The sequence below is a fragment of the Hermetia illucens genome, chromosome 5 (genome assembly GCF_905115235.1).
Source record: "Hermetia illucens chromosome 5, iHerIll2.2.curated.20191125, whole genome shotgun sequence".
NCBI lineage: Eukaryota > Metazoa > Arthropoda > Insecta > Diptera > Stratiomyidae > Hermetia > Hermetia illucens.
In genome coordinates this window covers 33,910,072-33,923,858 of record NC_051853.1, presented here as the reverse complement: position 1 = coordinate 33,923,858, position 13,787 = coordinate 33,910,072, and the positions used below count along the sequence as shown (strand labels likewise).

General features: G+C 41.6%; 1 protein-coding gene across 1 annotated transcript in view; it reads right to left on the bottom strand.

Annotated features, from left to right (window-relative positions):
- Positions 1–942: 942 nt before the first annotated feature.
- Positions 943–13,787, bottom strand: part of LOC119658005 (tRNA dimethylallyltransferase) — a 280,134-nt gene continuing 267,289 nt past the window's right edge. Inside the window, exons 6-9 of the mRNA XM_038065226.1 lie at positions 8,450–8,553; positions 8,244–8,377; positions 2,001–2,302; positions 943–1,512 (exon numbers count right to left, since the gene is read on the bottom strand). Of these exons, the coding sequence (XP_037921154.1) occupies positions 1,333–1,512; positions 2,001–2,302; positions 8,244–8,377; positions 8,450–8,553 (720 nt within the window). The 3' untranslated portion in view covers positions 943–1,332. The remainder of the gene's footprint in view (positions 1,513–2,000; positions 2,303–8,243; positions 8,378–8,449; positions 8,554–13,787) is intronic.

Below are 13,787 nucleotides of genomic sequence, written 5' to 3'. Positions count from 1 at the left end.
ACTTTGCTAGAGAACTACTTTGCCCTCTTTGATAGGTCTTCTTACTGATATTAGAGCCATCTGCTATCAATCAACCTAACTAATTGTAATTACTGCGATTTAAGTTGACATAACACATATTTTTTCCGGAGTTACGTTCGTCAGAATCCGCTTCAAATTCATTCTAGAGTTGAAAAAATTTGCTGGAATTTATATACTATGCTCGGATACTGAAAAGTTTCGTCCAAATGGTACTATAACGATTAGTTCTGTAGTAAGTTAAAGTCATGTTTTTTCTGTGCAGTCGGGCACTTAAAGTTCTCGACATAAAAACAGCACAAAACCTTCTGCACCGAATCCATTAAGGTTTCGATCTTCAATTTGTTCAATATTCATGCGGCGAAGGTGCTTGGTCGACTTCATTCTTCGGGGATTCACTTCAGGCTTATGCCTTAGAAATTTATGTTTGTTCAGCTACTGTAAGGGGAAACCACGCAATGGTTCCACAAAGGAACGAAATATGGGACAAGAGGCTTGAAACAACTCTCAGCAAAACGCCCATGACTTAACAAACTTCTCGACTGACTGGATTAGGATGTGTCACGTTGGTTAGATTCCACGTTAGACTGCTAATATCAAAGCTCCCATGTGAATTGGGATGCGGATATCAATTGGGAAAATTTCAACACGTACTTTATTTTTTTTTATTCTTGTGATTCTAATCGGATATCAGCATATTATACTACATTTAGTTTGGCTCCGACCGAGCTAAAAAATTTTTATCAAAAGCTTTGTCTTTACGTTGAAACAATCCATCCTAAATGTAGTTCTAGTTAGAGTAATTATCGTAAAAATCTTATTAAAAATATACTAAAAAACAATAATTTCTGCGACAATAAAGTAGAAGAAAAAGTTAAATCATGCCAATGATTTCATTTTACCTGCACATATATTATACATATATTGAATATATATATTTATTGAATTATACGTAATCATTAAAAATATTTCTAGAGTAAAAAGAAACTATCTTTAACGTTATACACGTTTGAATGGAAAGAAAACTTGTTCAAAGAAAACTTGAGTTACTTATACACTTAAAATTATACACGTTAAAAGAGGGTAAATATAAAGGTGAGAATTCCAAGAGGCAGGAGAACTATAGTAAATATTTGTACATTCCATTCATATATTGATGATTGTATCAAAGGAAATCCAGACAACATTGTAAATCACCTCGTCTATTCTCCTTGTAATATATCGACTGTTTTTGTCGATCTCTATCGACAATAAAAGCAAGAAAATGCTGAATAATATTGTAAACAATAAAAGAAAAACAAAAAGTATGTGTATTTATTTCTTAGCACTACTGCCATCAACATCCCCTCGGCCGCCTATTGTTCCACCCCCAAGCCGTTTCACTCGTTTTCTCAGCCCGTCCTTAGCACGTTTGTGTTTGTTCGACGCTAAATGTAATTTCCACTGAAATTCGCCAACAAAATGCCTCTTGCATATTTCACAGAAGTTGAGTACCTGCGTGCGAAGAAAAAATTAAATATCAAAAAAGAAAAGAATAAATAAAAAAATCGCCAGGTAAATGTGTGAATGAACTGAACCTGAGCGGTTAATACTCATTTTTTACTTTTTTTGCTTTAATGTAAAGATACGTTGGTAGAATAATACGCACTCATGCTCGCAAGAATAAGAAGTGATAATGAGAATTCTGAAGATGCTTGGCCGGTACTAGACATTGTTTTACTGATTAGTTTCTGTTCAAACACGAGTATCAGTTGGAAGTTGCTACGTCATGGGTCCATATAATTGATCATCTAAATTTAGAAACTGGAAAGCAGATCAAGTGCTGAGGTCACTTCACTCATGTCATTCACACATTCACCGGTGAAAAAATAGAGCAATTTACAGGAGTTGTACCTTTCATTGAAGGTGGTACAAATACCAACCGTGGACTCACAAGTAGGTAAGCCTTAGAAATTCAAATGTATCTTTCAATGCATACCAACCTCTTCATTTAGTCCCGAACCCGGATGTTGAACTGATTCCATTGGAGTAGTTTTCGGTTGCCGTTCATTGATATATGATTCGATTATATCGACGGCCGGTGAGTAGACATTAGCCATCCATTGGCTAACGTCCGATGTATCGAGCGAGTAGAGAGGGGGCACTTGCCGATCATGACTCCCCAGGAATCGATTTTGTATCCATTTAATTTGTTTTTTTGAATAACGTCTCGTTACTAGCTTTAGTTCGTCCAGACATTTCCGCAATAGATCCAAGCCCTCAGGCTCCGAAGCAATTGGCTCTTCTGAATGCCAAAGATGGGAAGAGTTCGGACCACGATGATAACAATAGCCACAGCAAAATGAAATCATGTAACAATAATAAACGAACAATTGATTCAAAAATTCATTCAGCGTCTTTAATTAGACTAGGTATGAATGGTTAATATTTTTGAAGGAATTTCGAGGGTATGAGGAGATGAAATTCATGCTATAGGTGTCTATAAAAATTGATCCTGAAATCTATCGGATTTTCGGTTTACTAACTATTACAGTGAAACTTTCAATGCTTAATTCAAACAACCAAAAGAACAACAATAAGAGGGGTTGTATCTACCTAAAGTTATATGTTAGATCCGATATTCCATGTAGGTAGGTTTACAAAGAAATACACAGAGAAGTTAGGAATGTGAATTTGTTAATGGAGATTAGCTCACCTGGTTTGATTATGCTTCAGGTTAAGGCTACAAAAATCAGGAAGTCCTCACACAACCTCCTTGCGTTGGCCGCTGGAAGCCATCTTCGGAGGTGCTAAGAGCGTGTAGAGCCGGGCTGAGAATTGGCTCATCCAACTGACAAGTATTTATTAGTGTGTTGGTTATCTGTTAGGAGCAAGCGAATCTGGTGAAGGAATGAGCCGAAACAACAGCCTGGAGATCATCCACCCTGCACTGAAAAGGTGCTGGCAGGACCCTAAACCAAGGTGGAACAGCATATGTCGAAGGCTGTGTGGCCAATGGGGAGCTTGGTCTTTAGTATTTGAACTCTAGATAGTTTGGGAACCTTCAGTTTCAAATAAGACACTTACCCTGGGCGCAGGGTCAGGCATGGTAGATTTTTTTTGGTTTACCCAAGCGAGCAAGAACTTGATTCCAATTTAACAAAAAATAAAAAAACTGATGATAGAAGAAGGAGAGATGGCAATGTCAAGCGCGGATGGAGGACGAACTGCTGGCATCCGGTTATGAGACGATAGTTGTCGAGAGTATGACAATCGTCGCTGGGACCTCCGGACACGAGGTCGATGTACTATTGATTGCCAGCTTGGAAGGTACTTCTGTCGACGTGGGTGTGGCGAGTGGTCACACAAAAGCAAGGACTGACAAGAATGCCGATCACCGGAAACTAGCAAAGAAGTGAAGGTCCACTGGAGTTTGCTTAAGAGTACCAATAGAGTACTGGAAGGCCATACATATTCTGAGCAAGATTGCACAGACTGAGGAGCTCGGTGTAGTCGACGAGCGGGATGAAAAGGACCTCGCTAAATACCAGACAATTTTCGAAGAATATAATAAAAAATGCCTGGAAAACGTGCAGAGTGCGAAGCCCATCGCATTCAAACGCAACTGATCTCACAGTCGGGCAGAGTGTTGAAAGTTTCAGATGCCAAGCAACCTATCCAAACAAATAAGCAGCACCGGCCGACAAGGCACGAATTGCAAAACCCTTCATACACGTGATCAGGAGTCAATTACGTGTGGCGATAATTTTGCTAGTGGCAAGCAAGCGCCGGAGGTGTAGATCAGTATTGAGGCCAACTTGTCGAAGATGGTCTTCTGGATGGCAAAAGGAAACAAGGGAGATTCACATCCTTCTTCAATTCTTCTTAGATAGCTTGCGGGTTCCACGTTATATCATGCGAGGACCGATTCTCCAGGCACTTTCTCGGTTCGTACTTCTTATCCTTGCACCTTCAAAACTCCAGGACTGAGAAGTTATCAAGGAGGAGTAATCGCAGGCGAACAGCCAACCTTATCTACTTCGTACAAATGAAAAGTGCCTGGAGGCACTGAAAAAGGCAGATTATAAAATGCAGTTTAAACTCAGAAACGCAAAGGTGGAAGCCGACGTCGCAACCTAGCTGTTGGAGGAGATAATGATCAATGCATACCAACCTCAACAGGAGCTGTTGAACCTGCTACGCAAGCATATCAGTCTGAGGGTAGCGCAGATTAACCTATAGCTTTTGAAATTCCCTTGCCTCAGCTAATTTATTTCCTCTTGGAGGAAGACATCGACGTCACGCTAATATAGACGTCCTGGATCGGAGGAAGCCGACCCATTAAAGGGCTACAAAGCAAATATCACAATTTATTCCACATCACAAGAGATACTAATCGGAGCAGATCTAGAACATATATTGTCACTAGGAAGAGTATGCACGATTTTCGGTGCCCGGACCTGAGTTCTAGTGACCTAACCATGATCAAACTGTAGCAGGTGGGAGCGGAGAAGGTGTATGTATATTTCCTCAGATTATATGGCTCACGACCAATTGCGGCAAAAAAATACTAATATCGTAAATCAACGAAAGAGGTGAGTCGTTGTTTGATTTTATTATTCGGACAAATCTATCGGTGTGTAACAAGAAGGAGATCCTTAATATTACCCTACTAACCGACAATGAGATTCTTATGGTAGAAAACTGATCCTCTCAGATCACAGTTGAATGTTTTTCAGTCTAGATCTCGCTGAATAGGTCTCCAACCAGGAAGATCCAGTTATCAAGAAGAAAATTTCCGGCGCATAAATTGGTAAGATTGCCGCGATAGACGACGGTTGGGGGCTCTGAAAACGACATTCGAAACCGTCTTCAAAATCTCGTGCCTTAATAAATAGAACAAAAAGACAATGCCAACATGGTGGAATGAAAATCAGTGTAGCCCTGTCGAAGCTGAGCACGGGGGTCTGCAATATCTACTACAGGCACAAATATTGGCAGCCAAATAAGAACTGCCTGAAAAAATACAAATCGGCAATCGAGAATACTCAGAGGCGGTTCTGGTTAAACTATTGTCAGAACATTGAAAGCACCAGCGAATTTATGAGAGCCAGTAACATTCTGTCCAAGGAATATAGGAGCCCATCCTTCCTTCAAAATTCGGAAGGCCGCCGGATAGGGCCTTCTGCTGGTTCAGACACATTTGCTTTGCAACGTGTGAATCAGAATCAGACGGTGAATCAGAGCATCCTTCAAGCAATATGCATCGCCGGTCGTATATCTCACAACGTGAGGATAAAATCGGCTGGGCTATAAATAGCTTTTCCGCATATAAATCTCTGAGACCAGATGGCATAATGGCACATCTTTGGGATACGTACCAAATTCTTGGAGAGGCATGCGATTTTTATACTGAAGGCGCCGTCATGAATCCGAAAAGAACTTTCGACCAAACAGCCTCACTTCTTTCGTATTGAAGGTTTCAAAGGACGTCCTGCACATCCACTTAAGGATGATTCTGGGAAGAACGCCCTTCGCCAAGTCTCATCTTGCCTACCGTCAACAAGAATAGGATTGGAGGGTATTTTATACATTGGCTAATATCCATGCTAAGAACTAGGATAATTCAGTTTGATCTGGAGGGGAAGCCACTTCATCTCTTCGGCGCTCTGGTTCAAAGTGATGGACAAAATTATACCCATACTGGACAGGAGCGTGGTGGCATATGCCGACGAATTAGTGACATTGGTTTCAGGGATGTTCGTTATGAATGAAATCAGGGAAGGAGCGTTTGGAAAGATATGCCTGTGGGGCGCAAGATGCGGACTTGGCATAAAGCCTGCCAAACGGGGCTGGTCCTATTCACCACCAAGACAAGAGTATCCAAATTCTACCTCCGCTGCTACATCCACAAAGATAGGTTCTTTCCTCCAATGTAAAGAATCAAAATGTAATTCTGGATCCGAAGCTAAATTGGAAATCGAAAATAAAACTAAGAGTTAAGAAGGCCTGTATAGCCTTCTATGTTTGCAAGAGGACTTTTGCAAAGAAATGGGGTCTCCGGCCGAGGATGGTTCTCTGGATGTACACAGCCATGGTACGTCCCATCCTAACATATGGTTCTATCGTATGGTGGCAGTGCTGAGCAAAAATACAATAGAATGAAAGTTATTAGGATTCAAAGAACAGTATCTGCAAATGTTACCGAGGCTTTGCAGTCCTGCCTGGGCTCAATTTACTCCTACACATCCTCCCCCTGGGCTTTCACATTAAATACGTTGTAGCGTGCAGTGCTGTCAGACAACGTGAGTCCGAATGCTGGACAGCGAAGCCCTACGCCCATAGTAACATTGTAGGCGTAGCATTCCGAGAACTCTGGGCATTACCTACAGACTACACAGTCTGGGGAGAATAAAATGGGCTGACGTATTGGCCATACGGTGCCCTACTCTTGGAACTGTGCCCTGCTCTTGAACTTTAGATGGCAAAGACTCGCCACCTGTACCAAGTCAGGGTGGATTTGGTCACCTTTAACAAAACTCAATCACGAGAGCTCTTGTGCCAGATGCGTTCAAATTCATACTGGATTATGGCGGTTTGCACGGGGCACTGGTCTTAGAAGGGTGTGGCATCAAAATGGTGCACCACAGCGCTGATTGGGCTCCTCGAAACGGCCACTGATACTTACCTACCTACTTTGGATTTATCTCAATCGTTACGCTTTTTTGTGTAAATGTTGTTTGACAGAAACAATTGGCTTCTGCTGGTTCCAGATCTAGCAAATATCGTGGGTACTCTAGCGCATGGTATTCTAAGCTTTGTTTTTTTTTGTGACTTTCCAGGCGAACATTTGATTGAGAGGTTAGACTTTGTCTTATTTTCCATGTAAAACACTAACGATGCGATCCAAATGTCTATAGTAAATTTCGATTTTAAAAATCTTTCTTTTTAATAGTAATTTCCAGTAGGTAATTTCTTTGCAGACCCACCAATACTGAATACTTTGGTATGGATTCTTAGCATGGAGTTTCGGCTTTGATGTTGCTATTCTAAGTTTGCCGGTCCGAGCCATTAATGCCTTTGTATGTAATTATCACTTCGAACCAAACAAAAGTCCACCGAAAATTCAAAAAGTTCAAGCGTGTGTCCCCCCATATAAAAGCTGTAGGATAATCTGTTCATGATGTACCAGACAATACATGTTCATGCTTTTTTCCAGACCATGTTAATGACTAGTTGTGGAAGAAATTTTGTTTTAAGATTGGGGAGTCTTGATTCCACTATCGACTTGGTGCACCGGGCGAACGATTTATAGTTTCGACCAAGGCATAGGCAACACTTTTGACGTTGCCTCATGTTTAGATTGCCTAGTGTGTTCCACTATCCTCTTCGGCCATGGATTGATTTGAGGACCACCATGAGACTGTCTGGCTAATACATAACGGTATTGGTTTATAGCTCACGCTCGACATTTATACTGCCGGATGCGAGGCCGGAATTAAGGGGGCCGGAAAGGGAGTTGTAAAGCGGGAATCCACACCTTGAGTCCTCAAGGAACTCTGCCCTTGATATGGACGTAACCCAACCACTATGGAACTCCCACGAGGCGGCCAACCACAAACCGGACCGAGAGCACATCGTTGAGGACTTCTCCAGAAACATATGTTCTTAAAGAGCTATCCAAATGTGTCCCTTTCAGACTCGGGTCTGATCGCCTTTCTTGGGTACGTGGGGACTCCACTCCCCAACGCCGCATTTCGCTACAGAAGAAGTTATTAGTGAAATGGTTACGACTCAATTATTTGAAATATAATATGTGTATGTAATATGTAGATAGTGAAGGCACAACTTGTGATAATTCTATATCGCTTTAAAGTAGAGAAGCGTTAATAACATGATGAGTTCTATGGGTAACGATTCTTTGATGCAAGGAAAGATAGAAAGGAGCATGTTACCATCAATGGCCAGGGTGGATGAACCGCCGAACTGAAATGGATGGACAGGTAATACGATGGGATTGTTAAACGCTCAGTTCGGTAAAAATTTGGAACACCAACGAGGATCAATTTGCAGGCAAAAAGCCACCCTATGAGATTACTGTAGGCCCAGCTGAGCATTTTGCAACTACTGAAATATCTTGAATAAATACACCTATGTATGTGGGCTTGGCCATCACTCAGTATCTTGCGTTAGCTTTTGTTTTGTCGATACACACGAATGGTCTCAGGTCAACGTCTTATACTCACTTGGTAATTTATATTCAATATTTTGTAAGAAATTATCAATAATTGTATCTTGATCTGCGCCGAATTTCTCCAAATATGGTACAAATTCTTTGAAACCTATACTTTGGAGTATTCCTTTTGTGTACTGGTTGGCACTAAAAAATTTAAATTGTTGAAATTAGCATTAATATATGTGTTTAAGTTAGTTAGAGTTAAATGGGTCATACCTTTGTGATTTCACGTAAGTTTCGTAAAAATTGCGAACTTCAGGAAGAAGGCCATTATGTAACATCGAGTCCACTCGCTTATCTAATCGTTCGTTTAAAACTTCCTGAAAAATAAAATTAGTTTTGAGGGATTGTTTCTACCAAAGAAAGAATCATATATACTTTAAAGAAGAAATGTTGACAGTTTTTTGTATGGGACTGAGAAGAGGACTAAAACTATAGTGAAATAGCAGTAGTCCTAAGATGGAGCAATCTACTCAGATGGTATATGCGCACTATCAAGGAAGGTACAGGGCTGAGGTTTTTGTTGATTATATCCCACATTCCAGTCTTCAATTCGCCTCTAAATAAATGAGAAGTCTGTGAACCAAAAAGGAAGGAAGGGTCTTTTCCTAATTGGTCTGGCTCATCATCAAATGGAGACGGACTCAGGACTTCCTTAATTCTAAAACAAAAGTTAGTTCAGCTTTAGTTGTTTCAGGCCTTCAAACTCATATCGTTCTTGTGGATATATGTATATAAGCGAGAGAACAACACCTGGTAATCACTATCGGGAACACTATTCTCAGGGCAGAGGGGAGGCAGTGTCTGATGAAATTGATAGTTTGGCAAAATTAGACGCTTTGTCCAAGACGAGGACTAGACCAAAAAAAGTGGGAGAAAGCTACTTCCCAATTGTTGCGGTCCATCATCAGGTGGAAGTGCACTTAGGATTCACTTAATCCTAAGCAAAAGTTCTTTCAACTCTAAGAAAAAACGAGGATTTCGAAATTATGAGGCCTTTCCATAATAAGGTCATAACTGTGACCAATAACCAAATTAATTCAACAATTAAATTAAACACTTTGGGTAAATTGGTCAAGATTAAATCTTTAACAGTGATGGATGGGCAGAATAAAATATATCTGAAATATTCAGTAGAAATAAAAGTTCAAAATCCAAATAAGATACTCACATAAAATTATGCCTCACGAAATTAGCACTGGGATTAATTGTAAACAACTTTCTTAAAATCCCACTTGAAAGATTATTAAATTTACCTATAAAGATTAACGGTCAAACACATTTGACTTTATTATCGGCTAAATAATGGAGTAGACATTAGTCCGGATTCGACCAACAACCTGTCAAAAATATCTACACTTTACAATAGATATAGGACAATACTAATATCTTACTAGATGTTACGTAGATTCGTTGAAAACATGCTTGAGACGACGTTGATGATGCTGATTACGAGAGTTTTTCTTGTTATCTCTATTATGGCACGACGCAGTGTTTGTTTTTAATAAGATACTTTTATTTGTAAGGAAGGTGAGTGTACGTACATATTAATGGACATTGAACATTGTACATTGGAAAGACAAATAAGTTGTGGAGGATTGGCTCATATAAGTTTTGAAGGATTATTGGGGGAGTGAGGAGTTAAATTTCAAGTGAAAATGAATGAATCAAAATATTAAACAAGCAAGACGCTTCAGGTACGAAAGGTTTTCAGTATTTCTTAGTACGTAGCACGAAAACCTGCATATATTACTGAAAACTGAAAACCTGCATATATTATGTGAGAGTATCTACTTTCAAGTGATATTGACATTCATAGTCTGGAATTTGCAAAGAAGCAACAGCTTTGGCGTATTATAACTTTGTCAGTAATAGTGCGATTTTCATCAAACTTGATAATATTATGCTCTAAATTATAGCCTAAATCACTGCTTATAGTAATATACTATTATTAACTTAATTTGAACAGATATCGATATGGAAGGTATTTCGGAGCCCAAGCACCATATAGTGGCAGCCTCTTGATTTTTTTCAGATTTTTCGGTTGGGTAGTTTCTGAGAATGGTCCCCTTAAAGAAATGACCACTTTCAAGCCCCCGCACTCCCCACCTTTCCAACAAATGTCAAAACTAAGACCGACTTCGAAAAGTACTAATCGAGACCTTTAATTTGATACCCCATATATTTGATGAAAAAAAATTTACACAACGAAAACGTTTATTAAAGGGAAAAGGCCCAAAAAAACTGAATTGAATTAAAAATGTGAATATGGATATATATGTGGATAAAATCCATCAATGTTCAATTACTTCAACACGGGCAGAAAATTACAGGCCTACTTTGCTCTACAGTAAATCTAACTTCTGAATACTCAGTTTTTACCATCGGCTCACGACAATGGGGCAAACCGCATATCGTCCTATTGATTGGTCTGCGATTCATGTAGAATAGGATACAATAAATGGCCATCTGTGATTGAGCCTAGAAAAGTCGTTCTGGAACTAATCCAGAGGAATCTCATTCAAAAATAGTATTCTTCTTCTTCTTTTCCTTCGGCTTTTGTCCCGTTCACAAGCGGGGTCGGCTCGTCGTGATCGGCTTCGTCATTTGGCTCTATCGAATGCCTGATCTGGGTGCAATCTCGAGGCTTTCAAATCCCCATCCAGCGTATCAAGCCACCGTTGCTTAGGTCTGCCTTTTGGTCGTTTACCATCGACTTCGATGTTCAGACCAATCTTTGCAAGTGAATTCTCGTTTGCACGAATTGCGTGACCATACCATCGAAGACGCCACTCTCGCAACTTTTCCACGATCGGTGCAACCCCATAACGATCGCGGATATCCTCATTTCGGATGTGATCTAAACGTGTGACGCCACTAGTCCAACGTAGCATCCTCGTCTCCATTATCGCAAGACGCCGTTCATTGTCTTTTATGGTCGGCCAACACTCAGAACCATAGAGAGCGACTGGACGGACGACATTGCGGTAAATTTTAGATTTGAGACGTTCGTTGATACGTCGATTACAAAGGACACCAGTTGTGGAAAGCCACTTCATCCAGGTTGCGTTAATGCGTGAAGCAATTTCATAACGCAGCTCTCCATTGGCTGATAGCGTTGACCCGAGGTATTTAAATCACTCAGTTCTGGGCAGATCACTGCCGCTGACAGTGATTGTGCCTGTTTCATGGGGATCGGTCGTCAAAAATTCAGTTTTGTTTAAATTCAATCTGAGACCGTGTTGCATGAGGCGATCATTCCATTTTTGAACAAGTTGCTCGAGATCATTTTTGCTATCAGATGCCAGGAAAACATCATCTGCATAAAGCAGTGTGTAGGGCGCTGGACGTTGGATATCCCGTGTGACGGTGTCCATAACAAGGACAAAGAGGAGTGGTGAGAGGGCACTTCCTTGATGAACTCCAACAGAGACACGAAGCGGTTTTGATACACCCGCCATACTTCGAACTTTACTTTTCGGATCGTGGTAGAGTAATTGAACCCAGCGCACGAGTTCTTCTGGCACGAAGTGTTGTCGTAAAGCATTCCAGATGAGTTCGTGTGGTACACGGTCAAACGCTTTAGATCCAGAAAGGCAATGTAAAGAGGGCTATGCTTCTCACGGTGTTTCTCCATCAGTAACCGGTTATTTTAAACATTTCGCGAATACGGTTGTCAAGAATGCGTTCAAAAATCTTCATGGTATGGGAAAGTAACCGGATCGGACGGTAATTTGAACATTCTGCTGGGCTACCTTTCTTTTTCCATATCGGAACAGTGGTACTTTCTTGCCAGTCAGATGGTGTTCTTCCTTCCTGAATAACCCGGTTAAAGAATTCACTGAGCCACAGTGTTGGGTCCCAGCTCTTCGCTTTCCAGAGCTCAGATGCGATGTCATCAGGTCCTGTTGCTTTCCCCGATTTCATTTGTTTTATTGCCTCCTCGACTTCAGTTGCGCTGACTGGTGGAACTGCTCCAAATGTCGGCAATGATTGTGGAAGTGGAGGGTGAGCAAATTCTTCAGTTGAAATCTGCTCGAAGTATTCTCGCCATCTATCCGTTGCGGCTCGACGGTTGGTAAGCAAAGTACCGTTCTTGTCATTAACACAACAGAAGTGTTCGATATCCTATGTGCGTTCATCACGGCTTTTAGCAAGTCGATACAGATCTCTCTCGCCATCCCGAGTGTCCAGTTTATCGTAAAGATTTTTGAAATGGTTCGCTCGGGTGACAGCGACCGCTTTCTTTGCTTCCCGGTTGGCATTCTTATAAATTTGCCAATTAGCAGGCGTTTTATCGTCGAGAAATTTGTGGTAGAGGCGTTTCTTTTCACGGACCTTCATTTCAACATCATCATTCCAAAGCCAAGTATCTCGGTTGATGTACCGCTTACCCGGCTTGGTGACCCCGAGTGTTGCAGAGGCCGCTTTGTGGATCGTGTCTTTCATTTGGTTCCATGATTCTTCCACATTCGTAATGGTTGGCAATCGTATGAGTGAGACCGTTTCTTCTTTCTTCTCACCAAATCGCCACCATTTAATGCGCGGCGGGCCAGTGCGTTCCTCACGCCGTTTTATCGGTGGCTTAATTCGCAGGACAGCAATCAACGGCCGATGTTGAGGTGCGATGGTCTCATAGGGAACGACTTTGCAATCAGTGACAGTGGTAAAATGTTGGCGTCTTATGAGAATATAGTCGATTTGCGTTTTATTGTTCCCACTATGAAATGTGGGAAGATGAGACAATCGTTTGATGAACCATGTATTCACAAGGTCATGGGTGTCCGCAAAATCGATTATACGTTCGCCACTTTCATTGCGCGCTCCGAACCCCTTTCCCCCATGGCACCTGTTACCGTCTGCCTTTTCACCCACATGACCATTAAGGTCGCCGGCAATGATTATGTAATCGTCAGCAGGCACGTGACAAGTCTTTTCATCGAGAAGTTGCCAGAAGGCATCTTTCTCGGCATCAGGTCGGCCTGTCTGTGGTGCATACGCGGTGAAGAAGTGAATAGTGCGATCAGCTGATATAATGGTGACCTTCATCAGCCGATCATCAAATCGTTCGACTTCTTTAATGGCATCACGGAAACCCTCTGGGATGGCAATGCCAACACCATATTGAGTGTGTGGGTTACCAAAATAGAGAAGTTTGTAGCCATTTTTACCGCGTTCGCGATCAATGTCGCTGCTTTTGGAACCCGACCATCGGGTTTCTTGCAGAGCGCAGATGTCAATGCATCTTTTCCGAAGGGCTCTTGCGAGTTCCTCGGTCTTTCCAGTTAGGGTACCAACATTTAGCGTGCAGACACGTATTTGTTTTGTTCGTTGTGTGCGGACTAACTTGCTTACGTCCTGACGCCGTCCATGCGTCAAGAACCCTTGCCGATTTCTCGACAGGACCGGGCCCCGTCCTGCCGCGTCGACTGAGGTGAACGCCCTAGCATTTCTCCGAGGCCTGTGACTTAATCCGATCATCATGTTTGTAACGACATTCTATGCATTTTCTTGGTCGACCTGTCGCGGGGCCTGTCACCAAGAGAGATCAGGT